The sequence below is a fragment of the Emydura macquarii genome, unplaced genomic scaffold, assembly GCF_026122565.2.
Source record: "Emydura macquarii macquarii isolate MOO-44397 ecotype Brisbane River unplaced genomic scaffold, CSIRO-AGI_Emac_v2 contig_920, whole genome shotgun sequence".
In the NCBI taxonomy this organism is placed as follows: Eukaryota; Metazoa; Chordata; order Testudines; family Chelidae; genus Emydura; species Emydura macquarii.
The window spans coordinates 74828-95325 of record NW_027131057.1 but is presented as its reverse complement, the minus strand read 5'-3'; the positions used below and the strand labels follow the sequence as shown (position 1 = coordinate 95325).

At 50.4% G+C, this 20498-nt stretch overlaps 1 protein-coding gene across 1 annotated transcript; it reads left to right on the top strand.

Annotated features, from left to right (window-relative positions):
- The first annotated feature begins 12185 nt into the window (after positions 1–12185).
- Positions 12186–13142, top strand: LOC137149946 (olfactory receptor 52K2-like). Its single transcript, XM_067543595.1, has one exon. The coding sequence runs from the start codon at positions 12186–12188 to the stop codon at positions 13140–13142; it is 957 nt and encodes a 318-aa protein (XP_067399696.1).
- The last annotated feature ends 7356 nt before the right edge of the window (positions 13143–20498 follow it).

Sequence of the window (20498 nt, the reverse complement as noted above, 5' to 3'; positions counted from 1 at the left end):
GGGGAAGCACATTGTAATAGAGAGCCTGACTCATGCCCCCTCCCCTCGCATTCACCACCACCGGGAGATTTCCTTGTACTCGCCGCATCCCCATGGGACCCCCACCCTGGTCACAATCACACTGCATGCCCGTAGTGATGCCAGCAAATGCTGAGCTGGGAAGGGAACGTCAGGACGTTACGGGCTATTTTTAATGGCCTGCCAGTGCAATTCAGCGACTGGAAACATGGAGATGGAGCCAGCACCTGGTGACCGGCTGCTGTCTGCAGATAACTAGCACGTGCCCGGCTCTGTTCGTTCTACACCAAGAAACCTGAGGGGCTCGTGGGAGGACTCCTCTTCTGGGGAACAGCTCCGGGTACACGACTCGGGCTAGCCAGCTCTCTCATCCTCTGCCCCCACTGAGGGTTTTCTGCCACTGTGGGATCTTCTAAAAGCTCTGCCCTAGGAATCATTTGGGGGGCAGCTCTGGCTCGTGCGGTGCAGGGAGTCAGACTAGCTGATCACAATGGTCCCATCAGTTCTGCGAATGGATGAGCCTGTGCTTTTGAGGCAGAAGTTGCTGGTCTCAGTCCCTGCTGATGACCGTGAAGCCTGGGTCTGTGTGGCCAGTGTATTACGAGTGGGTCACTGCTAGGGCTGGCACGGGGGCTCTTCTTCTGTTCCTTTGACCTGCTCTAGCGGGAAAGGCCGATGACCAGCTATTACTGGTGACCGGCTGCTGTCTGCAGATAACTAGCACGTGCCCGGCTCTGTTCGTTCTACACCAAGAAACCTGATGGAGCCGGCACCGGGTGACTGACTGCTGTCTGCAGATAACCAGCACGTGCCCGGCTCTGTTCATTCTACACCAACAAACCTGAGGGGCTCGTGGGAGGACTCCTCTTCTGGTGAACAGCTCCTAGCAGGTTCTCCTTGGTTTCTTGGGTCTCGGTCCCTCAATCTCAGAGGGCTTTCCACTCCCAATGGGGTGGGGAGAGGGGACCCCAGTCTCTGCTGAACATGCAGCCATCCCACAGCTATGGCTACTCCTGGTACAGATCTCAGCACCCGCCGTCCTCACCTTACCCCTTTCCTGGCCTGGCAGTGTTCCTATCCACCATTCCTGCCCTGTGCCTGAGACCTGGGCACTACCGCCTTCCCCTTCAGAGAGGGATGGGCCGCAGGGCAGGTGGTTCTGGTCCAGGCTGCTGCTCCAAGTGGCATGGGGTGCGGGAGGAATGCATACCCAATCCAGACTGGGTCCGCTGAGCACTGCACCTACAGAAAGGGTTTTCAGTTACAGGCCCCAAAACACAATCATTTCGGGTCCCACTAACGTCAATGCCGTTCAGCCAGCTCACTCCAGGGCCGTCCCAATCCCCTGCCCTCCGGAGCCTCCTGGCCAGCTTTGGCCGTGCCGAGGGCTGCACCTGTCCACACTGGTGCCAGGCAGGGTTTTGAGGCGGTCAGGGTTGCTCCCTGCTTAGCCCAGGTGTGGCGAGTGCAGTGAGGATGCAGCGCGGGAGCCGACAGGCCAGTCGGGAGTGCAGAGGGAAGCAGGAAAGGGTATAAAAGTATCTCTGGGGGAGCCCAGGTGCTGACATGGGGAGCAGGGCAGTGTGGCAGGCGGGTGAGGCTGTGCATCAGACTCCAGCCAGTTTGGGGCCTAAAGCTCAGATAGAAAGTCCAGAGGGAAAAGACCATTGTGTGGATCAGTCCTTCAGCTGTCAGGTTGCCTTTGTTCCTCCAGCCTGGGGGCCGGGAGCAAGCAGAACCGCTGCAATGGGTACGGGCTGGAAGCCCCTTGTCCTGAGCCAGGCCTCTGGGGTCAGAGAATGGATCAGCTTTGAAACTAGCTGGACAAGAGTTGAGAGAGCCTGAAGGATAAGCCCCTGTGTTACCAGGGAAGGTGGGTTGCTGTGTGGAGGCCGGGCTGCCTTCTGTAGCTCACATGCCGGGAGCTAAATGGCGCACTTTGAACTAACCAGCTCATTACAAATGTACACCAGACCTGCACGGGAACCACAAGCCACCCCTGCCAAGGGGCTGAAGGCTGGACAATAAAGCGGAGTCTAACAAACATCCTGCATGACACTTTTGATTACTGCATCTGAAGCTCGTTAGCTAGCCTGGTGAGCTGCGTCCTCCCCATCTGCTGGACGGACTGAGACACACAGAGGTGAAGTGATTTACCCAAGGCCACGCAGTGAGTGAGCAGCAGAACTGAGAGTAGAAACCGGGAGTCCTGACCTCCAGCACCATTGCTTTAGCCACTACATGGCATCGCTTCTCTTTGTGCTGCAGTCGATTGATGCAGTGAGGCTGCGTGTGTCTCGTGATGCAGGGAGTTGCCGTCCTTCTCACACAGGAGGAGATTTTAAATAAACAGCTACAAACCACAAACAAAAAAATATTTTTCCACACATCTCAGCTTTCAGTTTTGTCTCGCTTGTTTACCAGAGACCGCTTGCTGCCTGGAATCCTGCACAGTGCACAGTGGCCTAATGATGGGCTGCACGGAACCCAATCAGTGCAGGGTGTGACTGTAAGGCTCTGCTCAGCACCTTTCGGTAGCAGCACCCCAGCCATAATAATCTCCATTTAATGCATGGAGAGCCTGGAGCCCAGAGTGAGCAAGTGACTTGTCCAAGGTCCCCCAGCGAATTTGTGACAAAGCTGAAACTCTTTGCTCCAAGCTCAGCGGAGAGAGAGAGCGCGCCAGGCCTCTGTGCTGCTGTGTGAGCCTGACTAGCCAGGCCTGAGGGACTGGCAACTAGGGACTCGTGAGCTGTGTTCCTGGCTCAAGACACTTTCTTTCCTGCTGCCTCAGTTTCCCCATCTATTAAAGTGGGATACTGTCCAACTGTCAACGGTGAGCTCTGTGTCCATATGTCACTCTGTCTCAGTGGCTCACAGCTGAGAACACCAGACTCAGGACAGACGGCTGAGAAGCAGGGCAGACTCACCCCACACTGGTGGTTCTTCAATCTCTAGTTTATCCCAAGCCAGTAACATAAGTGAACTTCTGTCTCACACACTGGTTCCTGAGAAGTCAAAAATGCAGTCCTCATAGGCACCGATCTCTGAGCTCACCACCCAGACGCTGGACTCTATGAGGAGTGGTTACTGGAATCAATTTCATCATGGAGAGGGGCCTCCTAATCTCCATAGATCAATTACTTAGCCAGGGCAACATATCACTCAGGCCTGACCCAGTATCAGGCTGACACCAATCCTCCGATAACTAAAAACTAAAAGTCTAATAATAAAAGAAGCTTCCTTGTCAGAAATGCAGCCCAGTGAAAAGAAGCAGGAAATGAAGACAAAAGATGGTGATGTCTCAGGGGTTTTTATACCCTTTGCCCTTGGTGTGGAATTTTACTGTCTCAAACACAGCTACAGCCTCTGTTTCTGGAAAGTTACTGGCCCAAGATGGAGTCCAGGGTCACATGAGCAGATCTCAGCTCCTTGCACGGCTTGGTGACTCCCGGGGCAGCATTGCTCATATTCTTGCGGAGCTGTGCACAGGAAGAGCTATCTGGGCGCAAGGAGTTTCTTCTGTGGCTCCTTGCGAGAGCTCAGTGTCCTTGACGGGCCATCAACACATCGCTGTCTGGCTTCGGGTACCTTCTACCGGGGGACATCACCCAGGGATACAACACTAAGGTAAGATACCAGTCCATGGCCAATATCCATAGCATCAGATAGGAAGGAGATCCACGCATATAAACAGGAAAGTCATACTTGGCAAATCGTAACTTTCCTATTGACACCTTGCGTGACAGGCTTTGTCCAAGATTTGCTGCAGCTGCACAACAGGGATAGAAATGGTCACATTCAATCAGAACATCACACCGTGTTCTCATCCCATGAGGGTGCTACAGCTGCTACCACCTAAAGCTGGGACGTTGCCCAGGTTCTAACAGGGCAAGCGGCTGGGACACTAGAGCCACGGGAGTATGGGAAGAGCTGATAAAAGCATGTCTGGCTGCAGAGAGCCTGCTCCTTGTCCAGAGAGAGGAGTAAAGTGTTCTTTAAATGTGAGAGGTGGATGTGGACGTCCAGGACCGTGTATGTTTCCTCCAACCGTAGCCACCAGCCTCTTGGGCTTTGAACAACCTGCCCATCCAGGAGGCTTATGAGAGTCCCCATGTCTCCTGGGACTAGCCCAGGGACAGCCCTCCTCGCTGGGATTCAGGCCTGTGCTGTCGCTGATATTTACGCTGTGCTGCTGATGTACTCAGACCTTTTTAGAACATAAAAGCAGATTTGACTTTTTACTCCTGTGAATGCTGCTGTAGTGTGTGGTAGCAGAAAGCACTGCCACCCGGACCATGCCTCTTCTGACATTCCCACAGCGCCTCTTGCTCCAGATGGCTTTCAGCAGCTTTACAAACCAGAAATAGGATCCATTGCACTCACTTCTTAAGGAATGCATGGCAGCTGTTTAGCAGCGCACAGCTCCCCTACAGTACACAGTTTAGAACAGGACAGGATGAGGAATTTCTTGTAAAACAAGGTCTTCATCTCCTGTATCCAGCCCAATGCAGCTTGAGTCCTTCATGGCAGGCGCTGGGCACAGTTGCATACAAAGAAGAAGAAGAAGAATATTGTATCCAATCAACAGTCTAGTGTGACTCAGTTTACCCACGTTGAAATCTGACCAGGACATTGGGGTTACCAACGGCACTTCTGCTGCCATGTAAGATTTTAGTAAAATGATCAAGGCCTCAGTTTTACATTGTGCCTGGAAGTTATTTTGAGCAACCACATACACCAGCACTGGCCATTGGGATGTGAACTGATGGAGAGGCAAGGGTCATCGTCAAAATAAATCGGACATGTCAAATAGACGTGATTTCTTTTTTTAGGTGATAACAAATTTGGTGGCTAAAGGTAACTGGGGAGATGTAAGAGACTTAGACCATTAAAAGGTGTTTGACCAAGTACCACGTGGCATTCAGATTAATAATCTGGCATTAGACAGAATTAATTATCTCTAAGCCCTTAGCGACAGCCCTGTGTGTTTGCAGAAAGTGTCCACGTCTCTCCTGTGTCATCTTTCTCCAGATCTGTCTGTCTGCTAGCTAGCCATCCATCTCAGGCATAGACAGGGCGTCAGACCCTATGGAGATCTAGCCATTATCCCTGCTTCTCTGACTAATTGACAATCATGTTTAAATGTACACAATACACTGAGCAGCCAATTCCTCTCTGATTCTGCAGAGAGCCCGGGAGTTCTCCTCTCCCTTTGGGAAGGACCCTTAATTACTGTTTACTCCTACAGTTGGATAAAGAACACAGAAGTGCAGACATGGAGAGACATTGGCTGGTGTCTCCTGTCTGCAGCCTAGGAACCCCACTGGGATTGCCCAGAGCTATATTATACACCCTTTTCCATCCTGCCTGGGGCACTTGCCCTGTGTTGGCTCTCGGCGTGGGATGCTGTTGCCAATGCTGCTGTGAGAGAGGTGCGGGACACGGTAACCTGACGGGCATTCCCAGGGAAGACACTTACAACTCGCAACTCACAGGTACCCATCTCTTGCTGAGGACCGCACTGCTAAACAGACCCCGGGAAAAGTGGGCAGGACGGGGTAGAGAACAAGTCTATGGTCCTTTGCGCTCTGCACAGCCAGTGAACATCCCTGGCCCTTTCCACAGGTGATGAGTTTACTCCAGTGTCACTGGCCACAATGCCCCGCTTTGCTATTGTGTAGTTTGCTGTGCCCCCCGGCTGATGTCCCTGGAAGCAGGAGCTGAGCAAAGAGCTCAGGAGTCAGCTCTGTGCTCATGCACAGTCACCGCCTCCCCTGGCACTTCGGGGATCTGGCTGTAACGGGGCTGGAATGGAGGGGCTCTTACCTCACTCTTTTCTGTCTGACACTGTCACATAATCACTCAGCCGGGAGCAGGCGCCCGGCATGGGAGAGTTCAGGCCAAACGGTTCAAGTCTGGCAAACTTGTGAGCAGCTGACAATGCGGTCTGGTCAGTGTCAGTGTCAGTCTGCCTTCACTAGCGGGTGCCACCAGCGCCGCCTGCAATGGCCACGGCATGTTGGAATCCCATTCAGCTGAGCTCTTTGCCCCAACAATAGCTGTGGACAGGAGTTCCACAGGCCAAAGAAGTGTTATGGATAAAATTTTCTTTATCAATTTTAGATTTTCAGACTTTCAGTTTCATTGAATGTTCCCTTGTTTGTGTTTTATGAGAAAGAGTACATGTGAGTGCCTGGTCTGCTTTCTTTACTGATAGACCCATGGGGCTGAAGTCCAGAAGGGACCTTTTCATCATCTGTATTGATTTCCTGTACAGCCCAGGCCATTACATTTCTCCCAGTTACCCCTGTATTCAGCCCAGTGACTTGCATTTCACTAACGCCTGGTCTACATGAGGATTTTACATCATAGAAGCACAGGGTTAGAAGGAACCTAAGGGTTACCTAGTCTAACCCCACACCAAGATGCAGGATTTGGTGGCTTGAGCAAAAGACTTACGAGGAGAGGCTGAGGGGACTAGGCTTGTTTAGTCTGCAGAAGAAAAGAGTGAGGGGGGGAATTGATAGCAGCCTTCAACTACCTGAAAGCGGGTTCCAGGGAGAATGGAGCTAGGCTGTTTTCAGTGGTGGCAGATGGCAGAATTGTCTCAAGTTGCAGTGGGGGAGGTCTTGGTTGTATATGAGAAAAGGTTTTTCACTCGGAGGCTGGTGAAGCGCTGGAATGGGTTACCTAGGGACGAGGTGGAATCTCCATCCTTAGAGGTTTTTAAGCTGTGCTTTGACAAAGCCCTGGCTGGGATGAGTTAGCTGAGGTTAGTCCCCCGTGATCAAGGGTTTGGACTAGACACATCCTGAGGTCCCTTCCAACTCTAATATTCTATGATTCTATGATACTGGAATATTGCGTCCAGTTCTAGTGTCCACGTTTTAAAAAGGATGTTGAAAAATTGAAGAGGGTGCAGAAAAGAGCCACAAAAACGATCCAAGGGCTGAAGAAAAAAGCTTACAGTGAGAGACTTACAGAGCCTAATCTATTTATCTTATCAAAAAGACAATCAAGAGGAGACTTGATTGTGAAAGTACTTTCATGGGGAGAATACTCTGGGGAATAATAGGCTCTTTAATCAAGCAGAGGAAGGCAGAGAAAGACCCTTTGGCTGGAAGCTGAAGACAGAAAAATTCCAGTTGAAATAAGGACCAAATGGTTAACAATGAGGGTGATTCATGGCTAGAACAAACTGTGCAGGGACGTGGTGAATTCTCTCACTCTTCATGTCGTCACATCAAGGCTGGATGCTTCTCTGGAAGATATTCTTGAGGGCTTGTCTACATTTAATATGCTACAGCGGCTCCACAGTAGTACTTCAGTGTCAACAGGAAGGGTTCTCCCATCGGCATAGGTAATCCATCTTTCTGAGAGGTGGTAGATAGGTGAATGGAAGAATTCTTCTCTCGACCTTGTGCTGTCTACACTGGAGGTTAGGTTTGTACACCTATGTCTCTCAGAGGTGTGGATTTCTTTGCTGTTGCAAAAAAAGCAACGCAATTTTAGGTTGCATTAACAGAGGCAACACATGCAAGTCACGGGAGCTGATAGTCCTGCTCTGCTAGGCGCTGGTTAGGTGTCACTTGCAGTATTGTGTCCAGTTATGGTCATGAATGTGTGGAAAGGATGTGGGGAAACTAGGAAGGATGCATAGGCGAGCGGCAAAGATGCTCAAAGGGATGGAATAGAAGCTATATGAGCAAAGGCTGAAGGAACTCGATATGTTTAGTTTAGAAAAGAGGAGATATGGGGGGGGACACGATCACAATCTTCAGATACTTGAAAGGCTGGTATAAAAAAAGACAGAAAAGTTATTCTCTGTTTCCACTCCAGGGAAGACAAGATGCAATGGGTTCAAACTACAGCATAACAGATTTAGATTAAATTTCAGGTAGAAATCCCTCATTGTAAGAACATTCCCATTACAGTGCTGCACCACCCTCCCGGGAATTTTTTTTTTCCTAATATCCAACCTAGACCTTCCGTACTGCAACTTGAGACCATTTCTCCTTGTTCTGTGATGTGCCCCCACTGAGAACAGTCTACTGGACACAATACTTCAAATGTGGCCTCACCAGTGCTGAATAGAGGGGAATAATCACTTCTCGCGATCTGCTGGCAGTGATCCTACTAATGCAGCCCAATGTGCTATTAGCCTTCTTAGCAACCAGGGCTGACTCATATCCAGCTTCTTATCCACTGTAACCCCCAGGTCCTTTTCTACAGAACTGCTGCCTAGACAGTCAGTCCCCAGTCTGAAGCTGTGCATGGGATTCTTCCGTCCGAAGTGCAGGACTCTGCACTTGTCCTTGTTGAACCTCATCAGATTTCTTATGTCCCAGTCCTCCAATTTGTCTAGGTCACTCTGTATCCTATCCCTACCTGCTAGGGTATCTACCAGTCCTCTTAGCTTCGTGTCATCTGCAAACTGGCTGAGGAGTGCAATCCACGTCATCCTCCAGATCATTAATGAAGATGTTGGACAAAACCACTGCCGTGTACAGAGATCAAATCATTCCCCTCCTCCCACTCACTAGTCCCATTCTTACATCCAAGGATCACATTAGCCCTTTTTACCACAGCATCACACTAGGAGCTCAGGATGAGTTGGTTGTCTGCTATGGTCCCTAAATCCTTTGCAGGGTCACTGCTTGCCATTATCCAGTCCCTTATTCTGTAGCTCAGCCCTGCATTTGGCTGTATTAAAACATTTTGTTTCAATGGTCAAACAGTCCAGATCTGTCTGTCTGCCTGCTTCTCCTCAGCAATTTAACCTCTCTGCCAAACTTTGTGTCACCCACTAGACACACTCCCATTCACTGACAATGGTCCATTTACACCTGCTTTCTGAGATCTGTCCATTACCCCGTTTTAGTCCATTTAACATGTGCTCTATTGCTAGTGTATAGTGTTAATTTTTTCTATCTGAATGTTTTGCTCTGCTTAATCAAATGTTTCACGGAAACCAAAGTCTGCTGCATTTGTTCAGTTTCCTTGATCAACCCAACTTGTACTCTCATTAAAGGATGAAATTGTCTTATCTGACAAGACCAGTGTTCCATAATCCCTGTTTGCTGGCATCAATTATATTCCTACCCTTTATTTCTGTATTGATTTAATGCCATATCAGCTTTTCTATTGTTTTGCCCAGGATTGATGTCAGGATAACCTACCTGTAGTCATCCTGTTCGCCCTTTTGGAATATTGGCAGACTATTAGCACTCTTCCAGACGGCTGGAATGTCCCCAGTATTTCAAGATTTCTTAAACATCTACATAAGTGGGCTGGAGGATCTCCTGGGACACCTCTTTTCCTCACTGGTGCAAGTTTTCCAGGCCTGTTCATTTAAAAATGGTTGTTCCCTAGTAAATGCTGTTTAACATCCTCCTCGACTGCCAAAGGGCTGGAAAGTATTTCATAAGCTCCTGTGGTATTAGTACATCAAACTGCTTCTTTCCAAGTACAGAACAAAAATATTTACTGAACACATCTACCTTTTCTGTAACATTAACGAGATTTCTTTCTCCCTCTGGAAATTGTGAGGATTTTTTTTGTTCTTAATTTACTTAGTAATCTCCTTTTTGTTATCCTTAGCCCTGCCAAAGATGAATTTTTCCCTGATGTCTTTGACGTCCTTTGTCCATTTTCATAACGTCCCAGTTCTATTGCTTGCTATCGTTTTCCCATTGGTTGTATATTGCTTCCCCCCACCCCTCACCAATTACTGCCTTCCTTTTGCCATTGAACTGGGTTTTTAGCCAGGTTCTCTACTTCCTTCATTGTGGAATCATGGTTTTTGGGGTCCCTAATAAACTCTGCACAATTTTCATTCACGTTTTTCCTCCCAATCGATTTTGCTGATCATTTTCCAGTGTTTGGGAATGACCCCTTTGGAAGCACGGAGTGTCTATAGATATTGTTGTTTGGGAACTATTCTCTGTTTGTCCATTTGAACGTCATCCACTCCATGCTTTCTTTTGTTCTCCTCTATCCCATACCCCCTTCTGATATGGCTGGGCCAGGGAAGTGCGGAGGGGGCAGGCTTAGGGTGTGGGGCAATTGCTGAGAACCAGGGTTAACGGGACTATTCGCCCCTCACTGGCACGCAGGAGGGCTTTCTGACTGGTATATCCCCACACCAAGCGGCAGGAGCGGGTGGATGAGGAAGCACGACTCTGAGACAGACGGACCCCAGGGCCATAGGGGAAAGGCCAACATGCCAGGTCAGCCTGATTGACAGGGCAGACAGGCCAATGAGGGAGGCGGAAGGGTGGGGGGTCCCATTCTCCGTGTGAGCTGGGGCTGCCAGGGGAGAGCTAAGAACAGAGCAGCCGGGCTGAGCAGGGAGAGGAGGAGCCAGGCCAGGGAGCTGAGCTGAGCAGGGCCAAGCCGAGCCGCACCAAGCAGAGCCGAGCAGGGGCTGGGGCCGGGCGTGCTGAGTGACCCACAGCAGAAGAGCCAGGGGATCACCCAGAGAGCCGAGCCGAGCTGGGTACAGCTGCATTGAGCTGATCCGAGCTGTGCAGGGTCTGGGGCTGGGGCTGGAGCCGTCTGGGCCGGGTGCGGTAAGTGAACGGCTGGGTAGCGATGTGGGGGGGACCCTGGGCAGGGCCCGGCGCAGGGAGATGCCCCCAGCCTAGAGGCCACGCAGGCCGGACTTAGGGGGGGTCGTGACCCCGACGGGGAGGCTGACGCTGGGAGAAGAGCCCTGCCCCCTAGCGCCTGGGGCGTGTGGCTACCTCAGAGCCTATGTGCGACCTGCGGCGTCCCTGCCGCACAGTCAGGCCTGGGCAGGGCCTGTGACGTGTGACACAGACTGTGAGCGTCCCTCACACCCCACAAACACCATGTGTGGACCCCAGGCCAGTGGCAGTGCTGGGTGTTTGCCTTCCACCTTCCTCCTCTTTTCTATATTTTAATTGGTGGCTGTTTAAGAAATTGTATTTGCTTTGAGCCATACACAATGATCAGTGGGTCAGGGAAGTGCCCAGTGCAGAGCGCACGGGGTGTGGACACCTAAGCCCCTGTCCTAAGTGACCATGACAAGGTTGGGGGTCGAGCCGCCAGGGATCCTGGGCCAACCTTGTCAGGGCTACGGGGACCCCACCACACAGGAGAGTGGGTGGGGAGCCTTCGAGGTTAGGCCGACATCTAGGTACAGGGCGAAGGGGCAAGGACTCAGATCCTGTTGCCAGCCAACTCCCCCGGGGCCGTGTGTGAGCCAGAAAAGCTCCTCCCAGTAGCGGGACCGTCCTCCGCTGACACAGGTGTGTCTGGAAGGCTGGGCTAAAGGAAAGGCACCCGCAAGGTTTCACTCATGGTTAACTGCACAGAAGGGGCAGGGATATTCGTGGGGTTTGTCTGGAAACAAGGATTCAGTGTGAATTCCCTTCCCCCAGCCAGTGTCCATGGAACCCAGAGTGCTCCCAGCCAGACCCCGTGTGAACCTCCTGCAACCCCCTCCCAAAGGCTGGGCAGTGAGAAGTGCAGCTCTTCCCCAGGAAAGTGCGGGGCTCAGCCCTCCTTGGCTGCCACTGCGACACGGCAGCTTCCATCTGACTGCGAATCCTGCTCTGCTGCTCTGTGAACGGAGACGTTCGACCAGCACAGTCAGTAAGTCTGCTTTAGGGTTTGCTGTACTCCAGGGCGTTTATCGCTGGAAGAGATGCTGGCTTGACAGCCCTGGGGAAAGCTCAGGGGAGTCAATCTACAGCAGGTGAGATTCCCCCACGGCCTTCCAAGAGGCCGCAGCTCTGACCGAAAGAGGCTGCCTCTAAGGACGGGGAGGGCAGCTGAGCCGCCCGGGACCACTCCACCCCCGTCCTCTCGGCTGGGATGGCCACCCAGGGGATACTTAGCCACCAGCTCCCACAAGACTCCAGGTTGAGCCACCCAAACCCGTTACACACCTGCCTGTTAACCCTCACATCATGTTCCCTTCCCTCCTCTGCTGCACTATTCACTCCTCCCGGCAAAAGGGAAGGTACAATCAGTAAAATTGGTTGGGCTCAGGTCTCTTGGTCAGCTGGGAGTAGAGGGCCTGATCTCCAGCTGGTTTACACTGGTAAAACGCTAATGGATCTCTGTCATTTCCAGCCCCGGTCAGGGCCTGGGAAGCAGGTGTGCCGTGGACCAGACCAGACCCAGCTGGCCCCACCATGGCAGCTTCCAACAGGACCATGCCCCACTCTTCCACCTTCATCCTCCTGGGCATCCCGGGGCTGGAAGCGGCGCACGGCTGGATCTCCATCCCCTTCTGCTCCTCCTATATTATGTCCCTTCTTGGAAACTGCCTCCTCCTGGTCGTTATCAAGACCGAGCCGAGCCTCCACGAGCCCATGTACCTTTTCCTTTCCATGCTGGCACTCGCCGACCTCATCATCTCCAGCACCGCCCTGCCCAAAATCCTCTCCATATTCTGGTTCAAGGACGGGGCCATTCGTATGGACGCTTGCCTGTTCCAGATGTATCTCCTTCACTCCCTGACGGCCATGGAGTCCGGGTACATGCTGGCCATGGCCTTTGATCGCTATGTCGCGATCTGTAGCCCCCTAAGACACTCGGCCATCCTGACCCACAGGACCGTTGCCAAGATAGGGCTGGGGGTGGTTTTGAGGGGGGCCGTGTTACTGTCTCCATACCCATTACTGTTGAAAGAGCTGCCATACTGTGGGACCAATATCATTTCTCACACCTATTGTGAGTTCATGGCCCTGGTGAAACTGGCCTGTGCAGACACGACGGTCACGAGAGCCTATGGTCTGGCCGTAGCGTTTCTCACGGGGGGGGTAGATTTTATCCTCATTGTCCTGTCCTACATCCTGATTCTTCGGACCGTCTTCGAGCTCCCCTCCAAAGAGGCGCATCTCCCAGCCCTCAGCACCTGTGGGTCCCACCTCTGTGTCATCCTCGTGACTTACTCACTAGCGTTTTTCTCCTTTCTCACCCATCGGTTTGGATCCAGCATGGCTCCCCAACTTCTCATTATTGTCGCCAACATCTATCTGCTGGTTCCACCCATGACGAATCCCATCATCTATGGGGTCAGAACCAAAAAGATCCGGGAGAGTGTCCTCAGGGTCTTCTCCATCAGGGGCTTTCCAGCTCTCTCGTAGGGGGAAGCACATCGTAATGGAGAGCCTGACTCATGCCCCCTCCCCTCGCATTCACCACCACCGGGAGATGTCTTTGTACACTCCGCATCCCCAGGAGACCCCACCACAGTGATGATCACACTGCATGTCTGCAGTGACGCCAGCAATTGCTGAGCTGGAAAGGGAACGTCAGGATGTTACGGGCTATTTTTAGTGGCCTGCCAGTGCAATTCAGCGACTGGAAACATGGAGATGGAGCTAGCAGCTGGTGACCGGTTGCTGTCTGCAGATAACTAGCACGTGCCCAGCTCTGTTCATTCTACACCAAGAAACCTGAGGGGCTCGTGGGAGGACTCCTCTTCTGGGGCACAGCTCCAGGTATACGACTCGGGCTAGCCAGTTCTCTCATCCACTGCCCCCACAGAGGGTTTTCTGCCACTGTGGGATCTTCTAAAAGCTCTGCCCTAGGAATCATTTGGGGGGCAGCTCTGGCTCGTGCGGTGCAGGGAGTCAGACTAGCTGATCACAATGGTCCCATCAGTTCTGCGAATGGATGAGCCTGTGCTTTTGAGGCAGAAGTTGCTGGTCTCAGTCCCTGCTGATGACCGTGAAGTCTGGGTCTGGGTGGCCAGTGTGTTACGAGTGGGTCACTGCTAGGGCTGGCATGGGGACTCTTCTTCTGTTCCTTTGACCTGCTCTAGTGGGAAAGGCCGATGACCATCTGGTCTAGTGGTCAGCTCAGTGCCCCATTCTCCGATTGCGCCCCCAAAGATTCTGTTGCTAACAACATGTGAGGTGGGGCAAGAGAGGGGGACCAAGGCCCACCTACCCAGGAGGGCCCAGCCAAGGCACTTGGGGGCTATCAAAGCATCTAGCCCAGTTCTTGAGTTGCCCCAAATTCTGTTCCGGGGGTTACTTCTACCGGGCTGGCATTGCTCAGTTGAGAGCATGGTCGCAGGCCTAACAGGCTCTCTTTGGTCTCTTGGGGTCTCGGTCCCTCAATCTCGGAGGGCTTTCCACTGCCTACAGAGTGGGCAGGGGGGACTAGGACCCGGGGCGGGTCTGAGGGGGAACATGGCAGCTGTTTAGCAGCACACAACTCCCCTACAGTACACAGTTTAGAACAGGACAAGAAGAGGAATTTCTTTTGAAACAAGGTCTTCATTTTACGTGTCCAACCCAATGCAGCTTGAGTCCTTCATGGGAGGCGCTGGGCACAGTAGCATACAAAGAAGAAGAAGAAGAATACTGTATCCAATCAACAGTCCAGGGTGACTCAGTTTACACACGTTGAAATCTGACCAGGAAATTGGGGTTACCAACATCACTTCTGCTGCCATGTAAGATTTTAGTAAAATGATCAGGGCCTCAGTTTTACATTCTGTCTGAAAGTCACTTTGAGCAACCACATGCACCAGCACAGGGCACTGGGTTGTGAACTGATGGAGAGGCAAGGGTCATCAGAAAAATAAAGGTGACATCTCAAACAGACGTGATTCCTTTTTTTAGGTGATAACAAATTTGGTGGATAAAGGTAACTGGGGAGATGTAAGAGACTCAGATTACTGCAACTCCTTTGACCTAGTACCACGTGTGTTTGCAGAAAGTGTCCATGTCTCTCCTGCATCATCTTTCTCCAGATCTGCCTGTCTGCTCGCTTGCCATCCATCCCAGGCATTGACAGAGCGTCAGATCCTATGGAAATTTAGCCATATCCCTACTTCTCTGACTAATTGACGATAATGTTTAAATGTACACAAGTACACTGAGCAGCCAATTCCTCTCTGACTCAGCAGAGAGCCTGGGAGTTCTCCTCTCCCTTTGGGAAGGACTCTTAATTACTGTTTACTCCTACAGATGGATAAAGAACACAGACATGCAGACTTGGAGAGACATTGGCTGGTGTCTCCTGTCTGCAGCCTAGGAACCCCACTGGGAATGCCCAGAGCTATAGAAACCCGTATTCATCCTGCCGGGGACACTTGCCCTGTGTCGGCTCTCGGCGTGGGATGTTGTTGCAGATGCTGCTGTGAGAGAGGTGTGCGACACGGCAACCTGACAGGGGCATTCCCAGGGAAGACACTTCCAGCTCGCAACTCACAGGTACCCATCCTTTGCTGTGGAGCATGCTGTTCAACAGACCCCGGGCAAAGTGGGCAGGATGAGGTAGAGAACAAGTCTATGGTCTTTTTTGCTCTGCACAGCCAGTGAACATCCCTGGTCCTTTCCACAGGTGATGAGTTTACTCCAGTATCACTGGCCACAATGTCCCTCTTCGTTATTGTGGAGTTTGCTGTGCCCCCCGGCTGATGTCCCTGGGAGCAGGAACTGAGTAAACAGCTCAGGAGTCAGCTCTGTGCTCATGCACAGTCAACTTCTCCCCTGGCACTTTGGGGGTCTGGCTGTAACGGGGCTGGAATGGAGGGGCTCTTACCTCACTCTTTTCTGTCTGACACTTTCACATAATCACTCAGCCGGAAGCAGGCGCCCGGCATGGGAGAGTTCAGGCCGAACGGTTCAAGTCTGGCAAACTTGTGAGCAGCTGACAATGCGGTCTGGTCAGTGTCAGTGTCAGACAGCCTTCACTAACGGGTGCCACCAGCGCTGCCTGCAATGGCCACGCCATGTTGGAATCCCATTCAGCTGAGCTCTTTGCCCCAACAATAGCTGTGGACAGGAGTTCCAGGGGCGAAATAAGTGTTATGGAGAAAATTTTCTTTAACAATTTTAGATTTTCAGACTTTCAGTTTCATTGAATGTTCCCTTGTTTGTGTATTATGAGAAAGAGTAAATGTGAGTGCCTGCTCTACTTTGTTTACTAATAGACCCATGGGGTTGAAGTCCAGAAGGGACCATTTCATCATCTATTTTGATTTCCTGTACAGCCCAGGCCATTACATTTCACCCAGTTACCTTTATATTGAGCCCAGTGACTTGCATTTGACTAAGTCCTGGTCTACATGAGGATTTTACATCATAGACTCATAGGGTTAGAAGGAACCTAAGGGTCACCTAGTCTAAGCCCACGCCAAGATGCAGGATTTGGAGGCTTGAGAATAAGACTTATGAGGAGAGGTTGAGGGAACTAGGCTTGTTTAGTCTGCGGAAGAGAAGAGTGAGGGGGATTTGATAGAGGCCTCAACTACCTGAAAGGGGGTTCCAGGGAGGATGGAGCTAGGCTGTTCTCAGTGGTGGCAGATGGCAAAATAAGGCCCATTGTCTCAACTTGCAGTGGGGGAGGTCTAGGTTGTATATTAGAAAAAGTTTTTCACTAGGAGGCTGGTGAAGCACTGGAATGGGTTACCTAGGGAGGTGGTGGAATCTCCATCCTTAGAGGTTTTTAAGTTGTGGTTTGACAAAGCCCTGGCTGGAATGATTTAGCTGAGGTTAGTCCTGTCATGAGCAGAGGGTTGGACTAGACACATCCTGAGGTCCCTTCCAACTCTAATATTCTATTATTCTATGATACTGGAATATTGCGTCCATTCGTAGTGTCCACTTTTTAAAAAGGACGTTGAAAAATTGCAGAGGGTGCAGAAAAGAGCTACAAAAACGATCCAAGGGCTGAAGAAAAAAGCTTACAGTGAGAGAATTACAGAGCCTAATCTATTTATTTTATCAAAAAGATCATCAAGAAGAGACTTAAATTTGAAAGTACTTTCATGGCGAGAATAGTCTGGGGAATAACAGGCTCTTTAATCAAGCGGAGGAAGGCAAATCAAGATCCTTTGGATGGAAGCTGAAGACAGAAAAATTCCAATAGAAATAAGGACCAAATGGTTAACAATGAGGATGATTCATGGTTAGAACAAAGTGTGCAGAGACGTAGTGAATTCTGTGACTCTTCATGTCATCACATCAAGGCTGGATGCTTCTCTGGACGATATTCTTGAAGGCTTGTCTACATTTAATATGCTACAGCGGCTCCACTGTAGTACTACAGGGTAGACACTGCCTATGCGGACTGGAGGGGTTCTCCCATTGGCCGAGGTAATCCATCTTTCTGAGAGGTGGTAGATAGGTGAATGGAAGAATTCTTCTCTCGACCTTGTGCTGTCTACACTGGAGGTTAGGTTTGTACAGATATGTCTCTCAGGGGTGTGGATTTCATTGCTGTTGCAAAAAAGTAAACGCAATTTTTGGTTGCATTAACAGAGGCATCACATGCAAGTCACGGGAGCTGATAGTCCTGCTCTGCTAGGCGCTGGTTAGGTGTCACTTGCAGTATTGTGTCCAGTTTTGGTCATGAAAGTGTGGAAAGGATGTGGGAAATCTGAGAAGGATGCAGAGGGGATCAGCAAAGATGCACAAAGGGATAGAATAGAAGCAATGAGAGCAAAGGCTGAAGGAACTCGGTATGTTTAGTTTAGAAAAGAGGAGATATGGGGGGACATGATCACAATCTTCGGATACTTCAAAAGCTGCTATAAAAAATATAGAAAAGTTGATCTCTGTTTCCTCTGCGGGGGAAACAAGAGGCAATGGGTTCAAACTACAGCGTAACAGATTTAGATTAAATCTCAGGCAGAAATCCCTCACTGTAAGAACATTCCCATTCCAGTGCTGCACCACACTCCTGGGAATTTTTTTTCCCTAATATCCAACCTAGACCTTCCCCACTGGAACTTGAGACCATTGCTCCTTGTTCTGTGATGTGCCCCCACTGAGAACACTCTACTGGACAAAATATTCCAAGTGTAGCCTCACCAATGCTGAATAGAGGGAATAATCACTTCCTGCAATCTGCTAGCAATGCTGCTACTAATGCAGCCCAATATGCTCTTAGCCTTCTTGGAAACCAGGGATCACTGCTGACTCATATCCAGCTTCTTATCCACTGTAACCCCCAGGTCCTTTTCTGCAGAACTGCTGCCTAGACAGTCAGTCCCCAGTCTATAGCTGTGCATGGGATTCTTCCGTCCGAAGTGCAGAACTCTGCACTTGTCCTTGTTGAACCTCATCAGATTTCTTTTGGCCCAGTCCTCCAATTTGTCTAGGTAACTCTGTATCCTATCCCTACCTTCCAGGGTATCTACCAGTCTTCTTAGCTTAGTGTCATCTGCAAACTGGCTGAGGGTGCAATCTACGCCATCCTCCAGATCATTAATGAAGATGTTGAACAAAACCACTGCCATGTACAGAGATCAAATCATTCCCCTCCTCCCACTGACTTCTCCCATTCTTACATCCAAGGATCACATTAGCCCTTTTTGCCACAGCATCACACTAGGAGCTCAGGATGAGTTGATTGTCTGCTATGGTCCCTAAATCCTTTGCAGGGTCACTGCTTTCCATTATTCAGTCCCTTATTCTGTAGCTCAGCCCTGCATTTCGCTGTATTAAAACATTTTGTTTCAATGGTCAAACAGTCCAGATCTGTCTGTCTGCCTGCCTTGTCCTCAGCACTTTAACCACCCTGCCAAACTTTGTCACCCACTAGACACATTCCCATTCGCTGACAATGGCCCATTTACACCTGCTTTCTGAGATCTGTCCATTACCCTGCCTTAGTCCATTTAACATGTGCTCTATTGCTAGTGTATAGTGTATAGTGTCTGCTAAATCAAAAGCCTCACAGAAACCAAAGTCTGCTGCATCTGTTCAGTTTCCTTGATCAACCCATCTTGTACTCTCATTAAAGGATGAAATTGGGTTTATCTGACAAGACCAGTTTTCCATAACCCCTCTTTGCTGACACTCATTATATTCCTACCCTTTAATTCTATATCGATTTAATCCCATATCAGCTTTTCCAATCTTTTGCCCAGGATTGGTGTCAGGATAATCAACCTGTAATCATCCTGCTCACCCTTTTGGAATATTGGCAGACTATTAGCACTCTTCCAGACGGCTGGAATGTCCCCAGTATCTCAAGATTTATTAAACATTTACATAAGTGGGCTGGAGGATCTCCTGGGCCTCCTCTTTTCCTCACTGGTGCAAGTTTTCCAGGCCTGTTCATTTAAAAGAGGTTGTTCCCTAGTAAATGCTTTTCAACATGCTCCTTGGCGGCTTAAGGGCTGGAAAGTATTTCATAAGCTCATGTGGTATTAGTACATCAAACTGCTTCTTTCCAAATACAGAACAAAAATATTTACTGAACACATCTACCTTTTCTGTAACATAAACGAGTTTTCTTTCTCCCTCTGGAAATTGTGAGGATTTTTTTTGTTCTTACTTTACTTAGTAATCTCCTTTTTGTTATCCTTAGCCCTGCGAAAGATGGATTTTTCCCTGACGTCTTTGACGTCCCTTGTCCATTTTCATAACATCCCAGTTCTATTGCTCGCTATATATTTATCCTTTTTCCCATTGGTTGTATATTGCTTCCCCCCACCCCCAATTAATGCCTTCCTTTTGCCACTGAACTGGGTTTTTAGCCAGGTTCTCCACTTCCTTCATTGTGGAATCGTGACTTTTGGGGTCCCTAATAAACCCTTCACAATTTTTATTCACGGTTTTCCTCCCAATCAATTTTGCTGATAATTTTACAGCGTTTGAGAATGACCCCTTGGGAAGCCCTGAGTGCCTATAGATATTATTGATTGGGAACTATTCTCTGTTTGTCCATTTGAACGTCATCCGCTCCATGTTTTGTTTTGTCCTCTTCTATCACGTCCCCTTCTGAGACGGATGAGGGACCTGCTGGCTGGGCTCTCTCTGTCCGGGAAAGTGCGGAGGTGGTAAGCTCAGGGTGTGAAGCGATTGCTGAGAACTAGAGGTAAGGGGACTATTCGCTCTCACTGGGTGAGCCGCATCAAGCTGAGCTGAGCAGGGGCTGCGGCTGGGAATGTCTGGGCTGGGTGCAGTGAGCGAGTGGCTGGGCAGTGACGTGTGGGGACCCTACGCAGGGTCCGGTATATGGGGGCGCCACCAGCCCAGATGCCACACAGGCCATACTCAGGGGGGGTCATGACATCGATGGGGGCTGACGCTGGGAGAAAGGCCCTGCTCCCTTGAGCCTGGGGCGTATGGCTACTGCAGAGCCCATATCTGACCCGCGGCATCCCTGTCCCACATCCAGGCCTGGGCAAGGCCTACAATGTGTGACATGGACTGTGAGCAGCCCTAACACCCCACAGATGCTGTGTGTGTGGACCCCAGGCCAGGGGCAGCGCTGGGTGTTTGCCTTCCATCTTCCTCCTCTTTTCTATATTTTAATTGGTGTCTGTTTAATAAATTGTATTTGCTTTGAGCCGTACACAACGATCAGTGGGTCAGGGAAATGCCCAGTGCAGAACCCCCGGGGTGGGTACACCGTAGCCCTTGTCCTAAGTGACCATGACAAGGTTGGGGGTCGAGCTGCCAGGGATCCTGGGCCAGCCTTGTCAGGGCAACGGGGACACCACCACACAGGAGAGTGGGCGGGGAGCCCTC

Coding starts and splice junctions, on each gene's coding strand:
- LOC137149946 (XM_067543595.1), top strand. CDS start 12,186: ATGGCAGCTTCCAACAGGACCATGCCCCACTCTTCCACCTTCATCCTC.